Genomic DNA, 21,385 nt, shown 5'->3' on the forward strand with positions numbered 1-21,385 from the left:
CACACTTCTACGCTTATTCTTCTTAATCTTCGAATTTCTTTTTCCTTCTGAACTTGTGAAATCTTCAACCTGCTTCCTAATTACCTTTCTTGGGCCCAAGGCACTCGTAGCCAAAGGCAGTACTGACTTTCTCATCGATTTAGGATGAAAAGGGGAGTCTTTTCTTTTTTTGCCTCGACATCGCTCAAGGGCGAGGAGGACTTATCTGTTCTTTTGTGGCCTCGACATCGCTCGAAGGCGCGGAGGACTTATCCTACCTGTGCTGGGTGTGTACGCTCGAGGAGAGTTCTGCTTTGGGTGTCCTCAGCGTGTCTAAACACTTGGGACAAAAGTCGCGCTCTGGTGGTCACGCCCCTGGAGATGTCCATACAATGGTACTGCATCGTCCGTGGAGTGTCTAAAACACCAGGGCAACTCAACCTTTTTGCGTTTGGTGCCCACGCCTGAGGAGAGGCCTACTACAGCAACTCAACCTTTAATGGGCACGTGTGCATTGCCACGTGGCCTTCTGACTTGACTGGTTATTCTGGGCAGAGGGTCCCACAGCGCCGCAACCCAACTTAGGGTTATTCTATTGTGTGAGCTTCCCTTTGAAATACTCTCTGGCACGTGGGCTGACTTTCTGGGTGCCAACCCATGCTTCCCAATCACTAGTCACTCACCCTGGGGGCGTATCTACCTTGCTCTCGTACCACGCACGTGGTTCTCCCCTGGTCATGGCCCTCTCATGGGTCGTATCTGTACCAGGGGCTCCCAGCAGTGGCGTGGATACCTCACAAGTCAGGATACCCCCTTCTGGTGCTAGACTTATGGCCTTGAAGCCACCTTTCTCTTCTCCTTACTACTGTTCTATATGGTCGAGGCTCGAAGCCTCTCTGGCGATGTATTTACTCGACGATGTTTCTCTCGGGCGATGTCTCTCTCGGGCGACGCCTCTCTCGGGCGATGCCTCTTCTGGGCGATGCCTCTCTTGGGCAACGCCTCTCTTGGGCGACGCCTCACTTAGGCGACGTCTCAGCGAGGCGATGACTCGAGCGGTCAACCTATTGACTTCTCTTCCTTGGGTCCCTTGAGGGGTCCCTCCATGCGTTGACTCTGATCTTTGGTCAATGCCCGGGGACGGGACGGTACAGGTGGTATGGTTTTCTTCATTAATCCCTGCCCTTTTTATATATAACACCATCTTTTGCCAATATTCTTCGACCCTCACATGTGAGGGAATATGGCGACATCTCAAGCCTCCCCTAAGGTCATTCCAATATGTAATGGGAGGGTCCTTGTGGAGATGTCTCTCTCTTTTTAGGGCAGTCCTCCAATTCATAACATTTCCTTGAAAACTTAAGGTGGCTAAGGGTACCTTTCTTTCCTCACTTAGTCTATGGCAAGCAAACAATTGTTCTACCTTCATTTCCCAATCTAGATATGTTTCAACATTTTCTTTTCAATAGAAATGAGGTAGCTCTACCCTAACCTCCTTTGGGTTTTCTTCTCTTTCTTTTCTAGCTCTCCTAAACGATGGTTGATAATATTAATTAATTCTAAAGCTTTGTTTCCCAAATAATTATCTACCCTAGAGTTAGATGCATGAGATTTTTTTTTATTTGTTGTATTCATCCTTTTCTTTAACCATTTGTCTATATGAAAGTGATTGAGAGGCTAGTTGTTTCAAAAGAGATTTGATAGACTCTTCTTCACTTTCATTAGAATGATGAGAAGACATGGTTAAAGTTATGTGTTGTAAGTAATTTACCTCAAAAAAGAAAAGGAGAGTAGTGAAGGTAGCTTTCCAGGAAAGAGAGGTGGATCACTAGGATCTCTTAAGTACCAAGTCTTGCCTTGCCAAAACCTATCCCTCAAAAATTTTCACAAATCTTTTTCTAAGTAATTTACTTATATTAAAATTAAGAATGAAAAACACTATTTTATGCAAGAAAAAATGCAAAGCAATTAAACAATACAAAGCAAGTAACAATGCAAAGCAATTAACTAAGACACAATTAAAGATTACTAACTAGAAAGCTTTAAAGCTAGGCGTATCCTAAGGTGAGGCTTCTAGACACTTAGAGCCATTGAAGACACACTCACCGTCTAATGCGTAATTATTCCACTAATTAATCAAGGTTTAATGCAATTACAATTCAAAAGAAATACAAAGGAAATTGGATTACAAAAGGAAATTTATAATTCCTATTCTATGCACTTCTTTTGCTTTTGGTACTCCTTCTTGTTGTGACTCTTTCTATTGGAACCCACTCTTTGTGTATTTTTGTAAACTCACTTGCTGCAGCACCCTTGTTCAACCTCTCAAGTTTACTTAATTTAAATCTTCAAAACAGTACCTACTAAGTAGTAATGGACTCACCACAAAGGTTAATTCCAAACTTCACCAAGCAACACTTTTGAAAACTTTCACCAACAATAGAGGTCAACAAATTTAAAGCAAAGAAACAATTCAATTTGAAATAGGACAACAACAAAGGGAGTAATTATATGACACAACTTGAAAGAGTATTGAATGAATATGACAATCAAACAAATAAGGCACTCAACAAAAGGTGGCACACAAATTGAACCTAAGGAATGAGTGATATTGGCAACAATTCACTATTATATTAATCTTGCAAATACATGAGTCAAACCCTCTTATTTATAGTGTTTAGAGGGCTGAAAATTCAAAAGAAAGTGGAGGAAAATTCAAAATGAATTCCCTCCCAAAAGTGGGGCCTAAATGAGTACATGGGGAGTGGTGTGTCTAGTTTGTATGCTCACCCCCTCCATGGGCTTTCTAGATCGGCCTTGGTAAATTTAGAGATTTGTTTAGAAACTCTAAGTTTACCTAGGTTGGTGTTTTAGGGGCCAAAATTAATTCTAAGAAAAATTACAAATAAAGTTCCTATGCTAATTTTGACAAGAAATTAAAATCTTCTACACTAGAACTTATGACATTTGAACATGTATAATAACGTTTCTCTGTCATCAATAGCAACATTCCAGTCTTCTTGGATCCTCAGTACCATAACTCTAGTGGTTGACCCTAATCTACCTTTGATGAACTTGCATGTGGGCTTGTGCTTGGACCTCTTCCATCAATACTGAATCATGTTAACCAGGTCTACATATAAAGTTAGACATTTAGTATCAATTAATTCTGTTCGCTTAATTTACGTGATTTCGTAGTCTTTTAATTTTGTTATCCTAATGCCATAAATTGAACTTCAAAATATGTTTTTTTGTTTCTTACAAATTGAAATAATCAACGGGTTTGTTCAGAAAATCAAAGTCAACCGCGATTGTTGTGTTTCTAACAGTCCTTCAAAACTATTTGAAGAAAAGGAGATTATGATTCCTCTTACTCGATAAAATATGTGAAAATTTGAATTAATCACAGGTAGAAAAAATGTGTATCAGAAAGAAACTAAAAATTACATACATAGGAGCAAGAACAAGTTATAGTCCAGGATATATTACTTGAAATATGATGAATCCTTAGATATTCTTCTATTGATATTGCATTATTACATATTATTACCAGCAAGTGACGACAGACCATGATATATTACTTGAAATATGATGAATCCTTAGATATTCTTCTATTGATATTGCATTATTACATATTATTACCAGCAAGTGACGACAGACCATGATATATTACTTGAAATATGATGAATCCTCCCTGTGACCGTCGCGACACCAGGTATCCAATAAGCTTTGATAAAACACTAGACTATTTTCCACATGTGGTACTAAAGAAAAGCCATTAAATGCTCACGGCAACAAAATAAACATTTCTATTTCACTTTTTGGGAGGAACATTTATGTTTCATCCAGAAAAGATTTAAACATGGGACATAACCATTTACGACTAAAAAATAATATTTAATTATATATAAACAGATTAGATTATGCCATCCTTCATGTTGCCACATTCCTATCTCTTCTTCAAGTCTTCCCACCTAATCTCCTGGGCACATTCCCCACAGACAGTACTGCAACCGAATTTTGTTCCCTGGCTTCGAAGTGTCAACATGTGCGCAAGGTTTGTGCATTTCCGTGACGCGAAACGTCGGCTTAGTTTATTTGGCAAGATGTTGCAGGTTTCTGATACGTGAGGCACATCATTTGGAATTTCTGGTTTCTGAATAGGCACAATAGACTCACCTAATGGTACTCTCTGGACTTCTTCCCATTCCAGGGATTTCCGGTAAACCTCCCAAGCCATATCTTGCTCCTCTTTTGATAGCTTTTCCTCTTCATTTTCTTGCAACAGTGATTCATGTTCATGATAATTGGCAATCCACCTGTTAAAAAAATTATATTCGCAGATGTGTCAGGTACGTTCTACTTAATGAAAAATAGTTCAAAACTAAATAGAAGAATCCATATTTTCTACAGATCTGCCTCTAGCACAAATCCTTAGTCTATGTACTTAACTGAAATCCTTATTAATATACATATACCCACTCAAAAATCCGGTTCAAATAGTGTTCTAATCGTGCTAATGTATCATGACTTCATAGGCAGAAATATACCCAGAAAAATACAAGTCAGATTCTTTAGGAATTAATGAATGAATAACTGCAAGTTTGAAACAAACGTAATAAGAATTACATCAATTGGATGCTTAACTTCCATCTCCAACTATCTGACAAACCCAGTCCCAACTGTTGAAACTAAGGGTAATTAAACAAAATTAACATAACATCCAATTTTCCATTTATCTATTTTCCTTTGTGACGAAGTTTCTTCTCAATTTAAAATAAACTGCAACAGATTTGCAGAAAAAATTTGGAAACCAAAGAAAAGGAGGATTAATAAACTGACTCACAATACCCCTCTAGATCAAGTTTCTAGATCTAGATTATCTGCTAGTTGGCAAAGCTATATGTAGTAAATATGGATTTGTACAGTGAAATCCTAAGTCAACTATTATTTTCAACACATTCTAGTTTCCCTTGAATTGCACAAAAAAAATTAAGTTACCTTGTGCAATGGTTTTTTGGTTTAGCATCACAAGTATCCTCTACAAGAAACAATCTTGTTCATACTAGGAACATCCCCACAGAGTGGAGCTAGTTCTCCTATCTGAAATTAATACTACATACAAGACTAAAACCTGAGATTAAAGAATGAAACATATAATAACACCAGAACCAACCACTAACTTAATCCAAGAAACTTATTCGTTTTCATCACACTCAAATTTAAAATCTGTGTGTGTGTGTGTGTGTGTGTGTGTGTATATATATATATATATATATATAATAAGTTCTTTAAAAAAAAACTCTAAACGAACCAAATTTATTTTCAGAATGCCTTTTCAAAAGAAATAATAAATTTCTAGGAATAGAAAATATTACTAATAAGCTAGTAGTAGCTCAAGACTCTTAGAATAGGTATGATGATGCTGAGATTCAAACCTTCATTAAGCAAATTATTCCTCTCCTCCTACACCTAGGTCACCTCTTACGTTCAAACTTGGAAAAAAATTGCATGCCATGAAACAAGGGGAGATATTGAAATATAAAAGAAACTATGATTTTAAATAACCGTGTATTTTTTTAGTTAAAAGGTGAAAAAATGCTACTACTTAAAAAAAAGACAAAATAATGGGTCAATTTGTTTAAACTTAAAATAAGTATTTTTGAAATAAATTTTTTTAAATCATTTATTTAGGATGCAAATAGGATTTGCTTCCAAAACAAGAAAATTGCATATTTTTAAAATAAGCAGATTAAACAAACACATTAAAAGACAGAAAATATGCTTATTTAAAAATAAGCAGAAACAAACTAGTCCAATACAGTATAAATGCATCTCAAACAAGAAACTTTGGGATACTAGAGTCCTCAACCAAAAGTATGAAAATATGTTTATCCTTTGTAACAAGTTTTTTCAGGGAGTGGCTGTTGCCCTATTTGGAGGTAGTGGCATGGCATGAAACATGACCTTCTAAAGAAAGAGCACCACTAGAACCAAACTCGAAACCTTTTTGATCCCATTAATCAAACAACCCTTATTGGCCACAAAATTGTTTTTCTACATATCATTTGACTTCATAGGGAAAATAATCACAAACTTTTCATTAATTATTTGTACATGCACCTAACCTTGCACAGCAGTTTGTCATGGACCAATTATCCAAAATGCTTAAGCACTATGGGGAAGGCTCATTAATGATATCATATCTAACTTACTTGGTCATTAACTACTTATAGGCATGGTTAATTAACTCGTTAACTTGTCTGACTTTTTGTTCCCATTTATCCTAGCGAGTAGACTCGGAAGCAAACTTGTTTTTGGAGAAACTCTGTAAACTCGTTGTGAACTCAGTCAAACATGCAAGTTTGCAACCGAGTTAACGAGTCCAAAGGATATTTTTAAACCCAAAACGATGTCGTTTTTGAACCCAGAATTAAAGAAACTAACCAGTTTCTTTCTTCTCCATTGTTGCTCACGTTAAGATTTGTGTTCATCGTGGTTGCTAGTTTGTGTTCGTGGTGGTCGTTGTTTCATTTGTGTTCATTGTCGTTCTCTTTGTTCATGTTCATCTGGTTCTCTTTGTTCGTGTTCGTCTCATTCTTGTCTATATTCTGAACGTTTGTGCACTGCTACTACGTGGTGGTGCAGTCGTTGTCTGCAAAGATTTTTCTACCATGCCATGTCGTGGTCATCCCGGAGATGTTTGGTTTGCTTTGTTCTACATTGATTTTTTATTTTTTAATTGAAAATACAAACTAAAATAGGTAGGGGATTAAATTAGGGTTTTTTAATTCTATTTTTTTATTACAGGAAATTCTATATTTTAAATTAATGCTTTTTAAACTATGCCTAGGAGTAGATCAAATTCAACTAAGGACAATTGTTTTAACTATGTTTGATTATACTATTGTTTTAACTACTACATATTGCTTTGTTATATTATTAAAATATTGAATTAGTATGTTATTTGTATACATTATTTTATTTTATATGAAGTAAACTCTTACGAGTTTATGAGTTAAGTTTACGGAACTCCCACAAGTTTGCGTAGACTCAAGTTTGATAATGTTGCTTATAGGACTAACAAATAATGCACAAATTCATCATACATTGGCCTAAAATCCAACTTTTATCTAAGAAATGGGGCAGGAATGATTAAGGTCTTGACTGTTTGGTTGAATATGACCTAATATCCCATCATAAACCAACCAACCCAAAAGCTTAAGTTGTTGAAGCTAGGCTTAGGAATGGATTTTATATCTAACTAATTAAAATAGGATACTGTCTTCCACGTTGTTGTATATTAAAAAGTATGATGATAAAATAAAAATTCTCTTATGAACTCCATTTCTACATGTAGATTCACGATCTAACAGGATCCAGAAATGGAAATTGAAAAGAATGTGGGAGATTAGCATTCAAAGATACGAAAAAGTCCAAAAGACACCACATTCATGAAAAGAGTCTCAAATGAAATATGGCTAAAGTCCAGAGAACCTACCATGGATGGTGCTTGGTAAGTAAGCTTTCCATTAACTTATCAGAATAACTACTTCCATTTGAATGTGGTTCTGTGTGTTTCAGAGAATGCCCAACCAAAATTGGGTTGTCTTGATGCTCGTTTTCTTGACCTAGATTGCCTAAAGTCTCAGGGTTGTCGTCATCACCAAACTCAAAGAGATGCAGCATTTCTTCTTTAGATATGGTCCTATGCACCTGCTGCCTATCAACCACCCTAGCAGCAAGCCCCTCCTTTGTTACCTATTGAAATCATTTCTAGAGTTAGAAAAGATTGACAAATGAACAATAGAAGCACATCATGTTGTACTACCTGGCGCTTGTATATCTTCTCTTCCATAGTTCCATGAGCTAGCAATCGATAAGCAAATACAGGCTTTGTCTGTCCGTACCTGCAATCATGAAAATTATTTTGATCTCAACCACATTGTTAACAATTAACATAGGGTCTGTTTGAAGAAAAGTCTTTCACAAGCACTTCTAGGCAAGAAAAATACGTAGAATAAATTAAATCAGTTTTTTCATAAGCTAAAACTAGCTGAGAGACTGGTTAAAATATGATTTTGGAGAAGCTAATACGAAATCACTTCCCTAATTTAGCATCTGTATAAAAAATAATTTTAGTTTACGTAAAACCTAAATTTATTCTTCCTTCTAATTTCTCTCCTAAAAAATACTTATGGAGAAGCTTCTCCAAACATAAACATAAATTAAATAGTTTGTAAATGACCACTAAATCATTTACCACTTTCAATTTAAGGATCTATCTATCCATGAGTAAAACTAGCATAGCTATTCAAAATCAAATAAAGATTTTGATTTGTAAATTTTGTGGTATCCATTGCGTACAATACTGTGTCAACAAAGCACCTACTTTCCTCCACTATATGCAAATGTTTTGGAAGCAATAAGAAATATCGATGACCATCATTAAGAGTGTAACTCTCGACTTTCACCTTACAGCTTAGGATTTTGAGAGAATGGATTCTTGACCTAATTTTGGAGCCTCTTTAAGATCAAATGGTTACCCTTCTGTTATCCGTTCTTCTCAAGAAAACTAAGTTTAAGCAAAAGGTAGGAGAGCACATATGTATTGCGCACACTTCTTCAAGCCCATTGGGTTCTTGCATGGGGCTTACGTCAAAGATAAAATAAAATCAATGTGATTTCATTTTCAGCTTAAGCTTTCAGGAGTCTTTTTGTAACAATTAGCATTATTTGTAAGATAAGTGAGAAGTCTATAGGATATCTCTTTTATTTTTTATGGACTTTCAATTCTATTCAGATAAATGGAGATGAATGCAAAAAAAAAATTGGGATAACAGAATCTAATTTAAAAAAAAATACAAACAAAAAAATAACTAAGCCAATATAAGCAGTCCTTTGATGTATCTGTAAAGAAATGGCTCTAAAAAGACAATGAGCTTTAAACCAAGTTGAAGCCGCACCTTTTATTATCTCAAAGATGCTGCTCACAAAAAGAATTTTCCCTAAGGCCCCATTAATTGTAAACTTATTCCATCCTCCCCATAAAATTTATTCCTACTCTAATTTCTCAATAAATGGTACCAAAGTACATTATTTTATAAGTAATGTTTCCATCAGAAGAAAGCTTACTTTGACTGAGAAAAAGTAAAAGGAGCTTACCTCCATGATCGATAAATGGCCTGGAGATCATATGTTGGATTCCAAGAACCATCAACTATAACAACTCGGTTAGCTGCATGAAGATTTATACCCAAAGAGCCAGCTCTGGTTGAAATCAGAGTGCACTTTACCCTCTTATTCAAAGGCTCATTAAATCTCTCAACAAGCTTCTGCCTCTCAGAACTCACTGTCCTCCCGTCCAACCTATAGGTTAAATCATATCAGAAAATAATGAAAGAAATAACAAAAACTCCTTAAAGAGGAACACACAAAATTTTGAAGTGTTAACATAATGGAAAGTTTCTGGATAGCACATCACATGATCATTCTGAGATGAAACCAGTACAAGAGAGAAGAAACATATGAAACAATAAAAAGCATACAGATTTGAAGGTCCTGAATAACAGACAAAATTCATAAAAGGGAAAGTAATAAATAATCAGAAGAAACAAAATAAAAAAATATGCTTAAGAACTCCAAGAAAAAATGATATATTAAATCCAATGACTAGCTCTTGTCTCCTGTGGGATAAAAATAAGGTTTAAATACATTTCTAGTCTACACTTAGCTTTACCTTGATTTTGGATTAAGTTGTAAACAATTTGATTTAGTCTCTGTTATCAACAATATGCCAATACACTAGCTGATGTCTGGTATACTACAGGGAAAGAAACCTAAACAAAATAAATGTACAGGGATCAAAATCTAAATTGAGTGAAAACTATGGAGACCAAATCCTAATCTTCAGAAATTAGTCATTATAGGGTCTAAAATTTTTTAATGATAGGGAATTGAGGTGAATAAGAACTAAGTATTTAAACCGTAAGATGGTTGGTAAGTCCTGATACTATTTTATTTTGTTTCTTTAAAAACAGTCTGGTAATAAAAATTGTATGTCATTCCAATCCAAATATTACTGAACTAACCAACTTACTACATATATTTAATGAAAATCATATTTGTGGTTTCATCATAATTTCTTCATCACACACGAAAAAAAAAATCAAAAAATTTGCAAGTATAAAGAAGATTGAGCAAGCCGGTAAAAAGATATATATCAAAGCTTGTTGTCAAATCAAACATCAATCTGAAATAATTTAAGAAAAATTAAGCAGCAACTAACACTGAAAAGATAGATCATCCCCACCCAGAAAATGTCTTTATATGAGAGTCTTTCAAGAAAAGAAACATACATTTAGAACCACAAAATGAGGTTAAAAAAATAATAGAAAGCAAATCAGTATGTTAAGGAGTAGCATCAAGTTGAACAGGTTTAAAAAATCAGGACTCACCTATACCAATCTTTCCCCTTCTTCCAGAACTTTCCTCGTTTTCCACGTCGAGGTATCCTTGAGAGATAAAGTTCAATGAGGTCTAGGGTTGGTATGCTCTGACTAAAAACTAATACCTTATCACCCACATCAGAACTCATAGTTAGTATCTCCATCAGCAAAACCATTTTGCCACTGTGATCGATCTCTTTATATATTTTTCCATGAAGAAGGTCATTCCACCAACCCTGGAACGTGAAAACTAAGAAGCATCACCACTGAAAGCATGTGCTAAAAGGATAATTCATACCACAGAATCTAGCATAAACTCATGCAAAAATAATATCATCAGAACAGGACAAACAAAACAACTAACACTGAATCTCATTCATTAATTTACTTTTGTTAAGTTTCATACCTTCAGAAAATAGCCATTACCATCTTTCCTTTGCAGTAAGTCATTTGCAAACCCTATCTTCTCTGTAAAGTAATGGATTGTTAAAAAGTACAATAAGAACTTTAATTTGTGATATGAAGAACAAATGACATAATAAATAAAACTAGAAATAGTCAATTGGTTATATATAGGAAAAAATGTTTTATTTTCCATGTGTTGTACCACTTTAGCACATGATTGGAAGTGCTCTAAGAGTGGACAGCAAATTTTATTGTCCACTTAATGTCACAGGAACTATGTTTCTAGATTTTGAATGTCCCTTATTGGAACTATAAAATGGCAAAGACAGCAATTTTATAATGTTTGAAAAGAAGCAAAGTAGTTGATGTAGACTTAAAATATGAAGATGATATATATATATATATATATATATATATATATATATATATACACACCATTATCAGACATGTAGAAATAATTCCAAATGATTACCATATATCCCTAGCTCCTCACACACTAAGCACACAAAAGCAACAGTTTAAATTAGTTCATTTTTTTATTTGAAAGATCCTATTAAGGTAAGCCTATTCTTAATAGTTCTTTTCACATTTGTACCTTGACAAAAAAATTTAAAAGTAGTAAAATTTGCTCATTTATATAAAAAAAATTTGACTAATTCCCATCACAAAACTTATGGCACTTGCAAGAAATAAACTATGTTCACACATTACAGAACCAGTTGTTCCTCAATATAAGACCCACTAAGTGTATTATCTCAAGCTTTCATAAAGTACGACAAAACAAATATGCAACATAAAATGTTAAATTAACCTTATTTAAAATATAAGATGTTATCATACAATATGCAGAACAGATTTCTAGAGATCCAAAGCATACAATGACAAACTAACAATAAGATTAAGCAAATAAAAAAAATGAAATTCTAGTGTTCAATCAAATAAAAACTCTATTAATCAATAACAAAAACAAATATTAGAAGCAAAAACTAACAGGTGCTTATAATCCTATATATGAAGGCTTACCTCCTGCAAGAACATTATAATCAGAATTTTCGTCACTAGAACTATCATCCACGAGAAAATTCTCAACAGCATCTTCTTCTTTTGCATATTCCTTGGCTTCTTTTGTCAACTGCAAGATCCCAGGGTGGTTCCATATCTACTACAGGCAAAAAAGCCAATTTCACCATCAAATGATAAAACAAGAAAAAACTGTAATTTAAAAATGTCCAAGAAACAATAATATTTCATTTCAGTCCAAAGCCAGTTGGGAAAGTCATTAAAACAAATTGGCAATTTTGAGAAATATGAAACATCATCCATTCATTAATATCTGATATTAATACAATTTTCACCATGCATTTTAAAATGGTACAACCCAATAATAAACTAAGCAAAAAATTATCATTGGGGAGCAATATTCAGTAGTAAAATGAGTGACTTATCAAATAAAGTATCAAAGCCCCCCAAGAAATTGTTTCGCATGAGACCTCTGCAAAAGAAGCTTGCCTAAAATACTAGTATCCAAATCAACAAAATCATTTCATTAAATTGTTTCAAAATTTAGAATAAGATTTAGTCAACTATTGTCTGCAGAAACTTCAGTCCAAAAGAAGCTTGGTGGTGAGTCTATAATTAATAATAAAGGAATACCCACATTTGATGTCTAATTTTAACATTCCTAAAATCTTATGAAAGTTAAAAGAACATCTTAATTTCAAATCGATTACAAATCTCCACCACTTAGAGTCTGTGTACACAATAACAATTCTTCAAGTAAAAAACATGAAAATTGTGATGCCATTATTATACAATTACATTACATTCAGATCATGTATATCACTTCAAGTATATAAGCAAGCTGACAGATGCAGGCTGTATTTAGGAAAGAAATATAAGTTAAAAGCTATTTACACAGCTTTGCATGGTACCAAATAGAAATTAGCATAATTTTATATTTAAAAGAATATTTAAAAGTTTTTAGCTTTCTTACCTCATTTTCAAATAAATAACTGCAGGGAGAAGAGCACAATTTTGGAAAATAGCAGCTATGAATTTATTTACATCAAAATCAGCTGTCTTGAAATAAATATTACAGGAGTAGTTGAAAACTAGGAGAAATGTGCAAACTACCTCAAGCCGAATTTATGTATTGTATCCTATATTCTCAAGAATTGACATATAGCCTTATCAGATACGGATAGTATCAGATACCCTATCAATTTATCATTGGTATAACATATACCAATATTTCTCAGAAAATTCAATTAACTACTAAACTCCATGAAGGCACACTTACCCGAGCTAATGCCTGGTACCCAGCAAAAAAGCATCTCTTCCTTAACATTTCAGGATGCTCCTGGGTAGTGAACCCATGCACATCAAGGAATCTCTTATACAATTTTCTCTGCAGGGGAGAAAGTTTGACAGTTATCACAAAGACAGTTTTGGGTGGTAGATCCTTCTTCACCACATTCATGTCCATTCTTTGAACAAAGCCTTTTAACTCTTCATAGAGGATATGAGACCTCTGGTTCATAATTTTCACATCTGTCAGAGTTGAATTGGTGTGTTGTCCATTCTCTATAGGATTTTGGAAGCTGCACATAAATTAAAATATTTGGTTAGAAATTCATTTAATAAATTACAGCAAAAACCAGAACAAAGAGAAAAAAAGCCTTGCCGGTTCCGAAATTCATGGCTGCTTCCAAGAAAACCTTCTCTTACAAAATCAACCATCTATTTCATATAAATGCAAAAGAGTCAAAGACTGCACGCAATAACATAATGGTCATATGATTTGCAATTTCTAGACAAACTTACACAGTAATACTCCATGAGATTGTTTTGAAGGGGTGACCCAGTAAGCGCAATTCTTCTCTGGCTTTTTACTTGTTTTAACGCTTGTGTTACATCAGCCTTAGTATTTTTTATCATATGGGCTTCATCACATACAAGAATGTCAGGACCATCCTGCAGTAACATATCAACAATGTAAAAGGAATGTAATTGCAAATGACACAAATTTGAATATTAGGATTATTCAAGATTTAGGAGTACTAATCCATTTAATATTCTACTGCTTCCTTATACAACTATGGTACTGCAATATTCAATGTGCTGTCTTCACCCAGTCTTAATTTTCAGTGTTCTTGTCCTGTCTGCTGTGGCTGCCATATCAACTTGACTTTACCCAGTCTGCAATCCATACCCCACAAATTAAACCAGAAGGTATCTTTCCACCATTTTAGGCCATTTCTTCTCCACAACCTTCACTGCTAGATAATTCATCTGCTGCTACCATCATATTTCACTTTTCCAAAGAGAAAATAGAAAAGGCATTGATATCAGAATCGTAGGCCATCAATTTTGTTTCCAAAAACCTACTCACATGCCAACAGCTACTTCTGCACTGTCTTCAGTCCAAGCTGTTCGAAATTTCAGAAGTGATTGTCGACGTGTGGTGTTTCTGGTTGTCTCTTGCAGATGCTTTATCCTTCCAACACAGTGCTCATTTGTCTCTCTAGCAGCCATCCAATGTTTGGACTAATTTATATAGGTGTGCTCTCTCTCCAGCCATGCTAAATAGTTTAAGACCTCACTTTAATTTTTAGCTAAATTTCACATTACCCTTTGTTTTTTAGGCTTTTCCAATAACCCTCCTCGGTGTTTAGGTATCACTTTAAATGACAGATTTTTTATGTTACACATTACCCTTGGAGATTTAACAATTTCTCAACCTACATCCCTAAATTTTATTTTCACAACCAAACAACCTACAAAAGAGATAAACTTAAGATGGATAGATCAAAAAAATCTAAATTACATTGAGGTTAATAAAATATAGTGAATGTTTTCAACAAGTATTGAGTGTATACTCTTTGAAAAAGTTATTTTTCCATGAGCTATTATTATTCTAGCTTTTGAAAAAGTGATTTTGCTTTTTCTTCAAGAAATTAATTTAATTATCATAAAATTTGTATATATTTTTTAACTTAAAAAAACACTTTTATTCAAAAATAATTAAAAAAATGGATCCTAGATTAACTAACTATAATTAATAACATGTTGGAATGTTAGTCAGTTATATTAATGTAGTTAATATCTAAACATTAACAATGTCATTAGTCCTTTGTTAGCTATTATTCTTAAGGAACTCAATACGAGTATTAACATCATATCTTTCAAATACTCTTTCCCAAGTAAAATAAAGTTGAATATAATGCCTAATTATGTAAATAGTATGAAGTATAAATAAACTGATTAACAAATAAGGCTTTATCATACTGTCAGGTAATGCTTCTAATAAATCTGTGAACAAAAATATATTTGACTTTTTTGTGTTGAAATATTTTTTATATTAACACGAGGCCTAGTAATGTTCTTCAGCCTTTTCAAGTTGTTTGGAGCTTTCCTTTGGCTGGTTGGATTAAGATTAATACGGAAGGAGCTGCTAGAGGGTTTCCTGGGCTTGCTTTATGTGCTGGGATCTTTAGAGGTAGCATGGTATGTTGGGGGTTTCTCCTCCTTCCTTGTTGTACAGTCCTTTATGGTTGCAGAGTTTGTGGGTGCTATTATTGTTTTAGAGGAGGCACAAAAAGCTGGCTATAGACAACTATGGTTAGAGTGTGATTCTTCCATAGTGTGTTCACCTTTCTCTTCCAACTCTCTTGTGCCTTGGACTTTACGCAATAGATGGAACAAAGGTTTTTCTTTTTGTAGAGGGATTGATTATAAAATTTCCCATATCTTTAGAGAAGGCAATCACTGTGTCGATAAACTGACCTCATTAGGGTTACTTAATAGGTTGGAGTTTGTTTGATATAGTAGTTTACCTCCCAGCATTTCTTTAGACTATTTTCATAACAAGTTTAAACTCCCCATGTTTCGCTTTGTTTAATTTTTGGGAGTTTTTTTTTTTTTTCTGCATGGGTTTTGGCCTAATCCCCCAGGTTTGTTTGTATCTTCCTTTTTTTATCTCTTTTATGTTATCGTTCATATGATGGCATATGATAGTTGGAATCTGGAGTGTCAGTCTAACAGAGATCCTAGATTTCATTGTGATGTCTAACATGAAATTAAAAAAAAAAATAGACTTACCTGTAAAGCATGGCAAATTTCCCTGGCCATGTTCCGATCTTTCACATGCTTCCCAAAAGACAAATTTCGGAAAGCGGTATAACCAATCAAAAAGATACCACCTTTAGCTCTCCATTTTTTAAGCAATTCCGCCCTTCTATCCCTGGGAAAATAAAAATATACTAATAATTAGATGAATTTTGTGTTGAAAGCACGAAAAAATTGAACAGGGGTATAGCCACGTGGACTTGCAATTAAACTGTTGTTATTACAGATTTTTCAGTGTCTAATAGGCACATTAGCAAAGCCAGTTCATTGGGGGAGAAACATTTTTAATTTTTTTAATACTCGATATTGTACCCCAATTATATGATGATTGATGCCCATATCAATTATATTAATTAAGATTTTTAATTGGATATGTTAATGAATATTATTGTGTTTTCTTAAACATTATGTTATAATATTTGAATTATGACTCAAGACAAATAACATTTATAAGTGAATTTTTTTTTGTCAAAGTAATAAATATGATGTTATTCCTGTTTAATATTACTTATTAAAACTTTAGAGATTTTTAATTACTAGTTTAATGGCTAAACTATTTTGAATCCTCCACCTTCACCAGTTCAATAACTGATCCGATTCCAAATCAAAAAACCATAGAACAGGAAAACAACAGAAAAATAGAAATCATTAGAAAGAAAAATCAAGGGACCTGTATCCTCCTAGACCTTAACCCCCATTTCTTAGCTACCAATTTTCCACCATATTCCATTACAGTATATTCCCTAACTGTTCACTAACAGACAATCCATACCTACGCTGAAACGTATGTAGGCAGTTACTTACCAGCATATTATCCATCCCTTCCACCTGTGTACCATCAACATGCATGTTGCTCACCAGTCTTTTATTTTTCTTTTATAGAATTTTAACAATCGGAGGATACTTATCAATATCTAATTGTGATAAATAATCCCGTGATATGGTAAAAAGATTAATATATTTTTATTAAATCATTAAGATTCAAGAGACAGAACACAACAAAAAAAGGAGAATAATATAAAGAAAATAAAACAACAGAGCAAAATGCAGATATCATAAGATATCCATACAATCTCCCTCGTCTTGCAAATCCAAACTTCTATGGAAAAGGATTAAATGAATATTCATACAGCACTCATACTATAAGACATACGAATTTAACATACCCTCAACAGGTCCTTAAATTTTTCAAGAAATAAACACTAAATTGAAAGATTATTTGATCAAGAATTATTTCCAACAACTGAACAGAATTGAGAGAGCTACAAAAAAGAATTGGGATTGTTTCAATGTTAGACATGCGTCTAATTGTGATAAATAACTTCATGAAATAGTAACAGAATGAATATCTTTTTTGATACCACTCATAGTACCAGACAAACAAATTTAACATACACTCAACGGGTCCTTCAAATTTCCAAGAAATATATGCTAAATTGAAAGATTCTTTGATCAAGAATTACAATAGTTATTAGTCAAATATTTTAACTTCAATGTGATAGTACACTGCTACATGTTTTAGTTCTAGTGAATAGCATAATGATGTCAACAAAATAATAAGCAAACCTTGGTACATCTTCAAGCATGAAGACTCTGAGTGGCTTTAACTCAGAAGGTCTCCACTTAATGAACTCTTGCCGCCAATTATGTAGCACGTTCACAGGTGTTACTATAAGTGCAGTTCTTAACCCCAGATCAACACATCTCATTGCCGTGTACAAAAAAGCTATAACCTAAAAGTTCCAACATAAACAGTAATCAGGCCAAAACAACCAAACAGAAAAAGAAAGGAGAATGTATCCAAAAATGTTGCAAAAGTTATTCACAACATGAAAATAATACAGAAAACTAGAATAAGCTATCATTTGATTCTTTGAATTGTAAATAGATTCCTCCATAATTTTCTTCATAATACTGGCAGTTTTGAAACTAAAACAAGAAACTCTTAGAATGGTAGGAAAAGAAAATAAAAGAATGAATTTTATTCTCGGCAATCACAGCTAAGACCTGACCAAGGTGACAAAAATGATTAAGAATTACAATAGTCTCCTACTCTGGCTATGAGAGGCCAACTTATACAGAGTTTGGTAGGGAAAGAGAAAAAAAGAGAAACACAGAAAGAAAGAGGGGAGAGAAGAAAACAGAATAGAGGATAGAGAGGGAAGGATAGATCAAAGAACTGTCACTCTCATTCTGTCTAAAATACAAGTTCCCTACCTTATTAATTAGGGAGCTATCCAACAGGCAAAAAAATTCTAATTGTTATCTTATTTCTATTTACATACCACAACCACTCCTCACACTTCTCTATCCCTGGTTTCCATTCCCCTCCTATTTATTTTTGTTAAAGATCTCACATCGACTAGAGATAAGAACATAATATGGTATCAGAGTCCTTTAGAGTTTAACCTAACGAGAGTTTATTGGTCCATCCGGTGACCCGCTATCGGACCGCTATCATACCACCCATAAATATATAGCCTCATGCCTGAATCGACAGTCTCGGCTAAAGGAGATGTGTTGGAGATCCCACATCGACTAGAGATAAGGGCATTTCATAATATATAAGTGGATAAAAACTTCACCTTATAAACCAATTTTATAAGATTGAGTTAGGCTTGAAGTTCACTTTTTAATATGGTATCAAAACAATTTATAGTCTATCCTAACGAGAGTTTGGTGGGTTTAAGCCACTCGAGTCGGCTTTATAAGGTTGAATTAAGCTTAAAGTTCACTTCTTAATATGATATCCGAGTCATTTAAAGTCTATCATAGCGAGAGTTTATTGGGCTTATCAGGTCACCCGCTATCAGACCGCTAATTGACCACCCATAAATATATAATCTCACACACAAGTTGGCATCATCGACGAAAGGAGGGTGTGTTGGGGATCCCAAATCGACTAGAGATAAAGACATTTCATAGTGTTGCATAATCAAGAGAATTGTTATGATTAAGTGCAGATTCCATTCTATATTTATTAGGACAGATTTGTTAGTGATTTGATTTTATTTGATTTGTACAGTTTTAAACACCCATTATTTTTGGCTTTCATTACCTATTATTTCTTTCCTTAATTGGGTTGTAAAAGAGTCTATAAATAGAGACTGTAATCACATTTGTAAAACATCTCAGAAATATATTTCCTTCATTGCTGAAATCATTGTCCTTGGCAGCCTTCCTTGTTATAATCATTTTCCTTGGCAGCCTTCATTGCTGCAATTATTATTATTTTTTTTTGGACAGCCTTCAATGCTACAACTTTCTATTGATTGTTACTGCCACCACCTTGCACCATTGATTGTTACTGCCACCGCCATTGACCGTCGCCGACCACCACCACCGACCACCACCGCCGTCGCTCGCCGTAAACTGCACCGCTCGCCGGAACTGCCACTGCTCGCCGGAAACTGCCACCGGCCGCCGGAAACCGCCACCTGAAAATTTTTCTGGCGGATTTTATTTTTTGTGAATAGGATCAAATTTTGCCAATCTGAAAAACTCAGTTGGTTTTGAGCTCTCATGGACTCCCTTAGTAAGCCATCTAGCTATTGTTCCTTTACTATGAGTGGTAAGAGTTCTAGTTTTTTATCCTTTAATGCTTCTAGTACTGAAAATATCTGGATTATAGACTCTGGTGGTACTGATCATATGACACCTCATTCTTCTTTTTCATCCTACATTGCTTTATCCGGTAACCCATATATTACTGTTGCTAATGGTTCCACTACCCCCATTAATGGTCGTGGTAACAATCACCTTCAACCTTCATTTCCTTTAAAAAATGTGTTTCATGTTCCCAAACTATCCCATAACCTTTTGTTTATTCAAAAGATTACCCAAGACTTAAATTGTGCAGTGGTATTTTTCCCTTCCCATTGTGTTTTTCAAGATCTTGCCATGGGGAAGACTATTGGAATTGTTAAAGAGCAGGGCGGGTTATATTATTTACAGCATGAAGAAAGTAAAAAGTGTGCTAGACTACAGGCACACACTTCTAATCTTCAGCAAGGTTGTGAATCTTGGTCATCCTCTCAGATATGGCTTCAACACAGACGTCTTGGTCATCCTCCATTTAGTACCCTAAAGTCATTATTTCCTGTTTTATTTACAAAAGTGTCTGCTGAGTCATTTCATTGTGATGTTTGTCAGTTTGCTAAACACCATCGGACAACTTTTCCTCCCAATGGTAATAAAAGTTCTAAACCTTTTGATCTTATTCATTATGGGGACCTTCACCTAATCCTAATATCTCAGGTGCAAAATGGTTTGTTTCATTTATTGATGATTGTACTAAGGTTACTTGGATATTCCTCATGAAAGATAAGTCTGAAGTTTTTCACTTGTTTTACAGAATGATTCAAACACAATTTGAAAGTCCAATTAAGAGATTGCGTTCTGATAATGGAAGAGAATATGTGAACCAAAACCTTTCCAAGTTCCTTCAGGAAAATGGAGTTGTTCATGAATTAACCTGTGTGGACACTCCTCAACAAAGTGGGGTTGCTGAAAGGAAAAATCGTCATCTCCTTGAGGTTACTCGAGCTTTACTTTTCCAAACATCTGTTCCTAGATCTTACTGGGGGGGAAGCAATCCTGACTGCCACTTATTTGATTAATAGATTACCCTCTCGGGTTCTAGAGGGTGTTACTCCTATTCAGGTTATGACCACATTATATCCTTCGGTTCCCATATTGAATAGTCTTTAGAATGGTGTCTTTGGTTGTCCTGCTTTAGTCCATGTTCATAGTCCTTATCGGGGTAAGTTAGATCCTCGCGCCATCAAATGTGTCTTCATCAGTTATGTCCCCAACAAAAAGGGGTACAAATGTGATCATCCTCAAAGTCGTAAAGTTTATATTTCCAAAAATGTCACCTTCCATGAAATAGAGTCTTTCTTTCCCAGTTCTCAACTTCAAGGGGAGAGTATTCAAGAAGCTGAGGACCTTGAGTTACCACCTTTTTCCTTTGTTGCAGGATTTCGTTCTTAGGGAGAATGACAAAGACCTTATGCCAACATCATTACCAGAGAAGAATAATGAGGACAAATACTTTGGGAAACAATATCAACGAAGGCAACAAGAACCCGTCCTGATCGAACAGCAACTTCAATTGTCCGAACCAGAGGTAAGAACTCATACCTATGAGACTTTTGAGGACACCTTAAATGAAACTAACCTAGATGATTTACCTATTGCCTTCAGAAAAGAAAAAAGATCTTGTGTCAAATATCCTATATCTCAATTTGTGTCTTCAGAAAAACTTTCTATGCAGCACCAGAGTTTTCTTTCAGCTATTGATTCTATTAGAATCCCTACATCAGTACAAGAAGCCTTAAAGAATGAGAACTGGGTTCGAGGCATGAATGAAGAAATGAAGGCATTAGAAAAGAATGAGACTTGGGAGATTGTAGAGAGACCAAAGG

At 34.5% G+C, this 21,385-nt stretch overlaps 1 protein-coding gene across 7 annotated transcripts in view; it reads right to left on the reverse strand.

Moving 5' to 3' along the window:
• Window positions 1–3,757: 3,757 nt before the first annotated feature.
• ATRX (P-loop containing nucleoside triphosphate hydrolases superfamily protein) overlaps window positions 3,758–21,385 on the reverse strand; it is a 41,702-nt gene continuing 24,074 nt past the window's right edge. For 4 of the 7 annotated variants that reach the window (XM_068620483.2, XM_068620482.2, XM_090304520.1 and 1 more), the window contains 12 exons: window positions 17,526–17,692; window positions 15,933–16,074; window positions 13,656–13,805; window positions 13,516–13,571; window positions 13,132–13,432; window positions 11,856–11,991; window positions 10,834–10,895; window positions 10,437–10,663; window positions 9,145–9,348; window positions 7,811–7,889; window positions 7,481–7,740; window positions 3,758–4,298 (listed from right to left, as the gene is read on the reverse strand). In XM_068620483.2, the coding sequence (XP_068476584.1) occupies window positions 3,929–4,298; window positions 7,481–7,740; window positions 7,811–7,889; window positions 9,145–9,348; window positions 10,437–10,663; window positions 10,834–10,895; window positions 11,856–11,991; window positions 13,132–13,432; window positions 13,516–13,571; window positions 13,656–13,805; window positions 15,933–16,074; window positions 17,526–17,692 (2,154 nt within the window). In that variant the 3' untranslated portion in view covers window positions 3,758–3,928. Of the gene's footprint in view, window positions 4,299–7,480; window positions 7,741–7,810; window positions 7,890–9,144; window positions 9,349–10,436; window positions 10,678–10,833; window positions 10,896–11,855; window positions 11,995–13,131; window positions 13,433–13,515; window positions 13,572–13,655; window positions 13,806–15,932; window positions 16,075–17,525; window positions 17,693–21,385 lie in introns of all 7 variants that reach the window. The other 3 variants (XR_016523086.1, XR_016523087.1, XR_016523085.1) reach the window with 2 other exon arrangements.

This window comes from Phaseolus vulgaris, chromosome 7 (assembly GCF_051622355.1).
Source record: "Phaseolus vulgaris cultivar YP4 chromosome 7, ASM5162235v1, whole genome shotgun sequence".
NCBI lineage: Eukaryota > Viridiplantae > Streptophyta > Magnoliopsida > Fabales > Fabaceae > Phaseolus > Phaseolus vulgaris.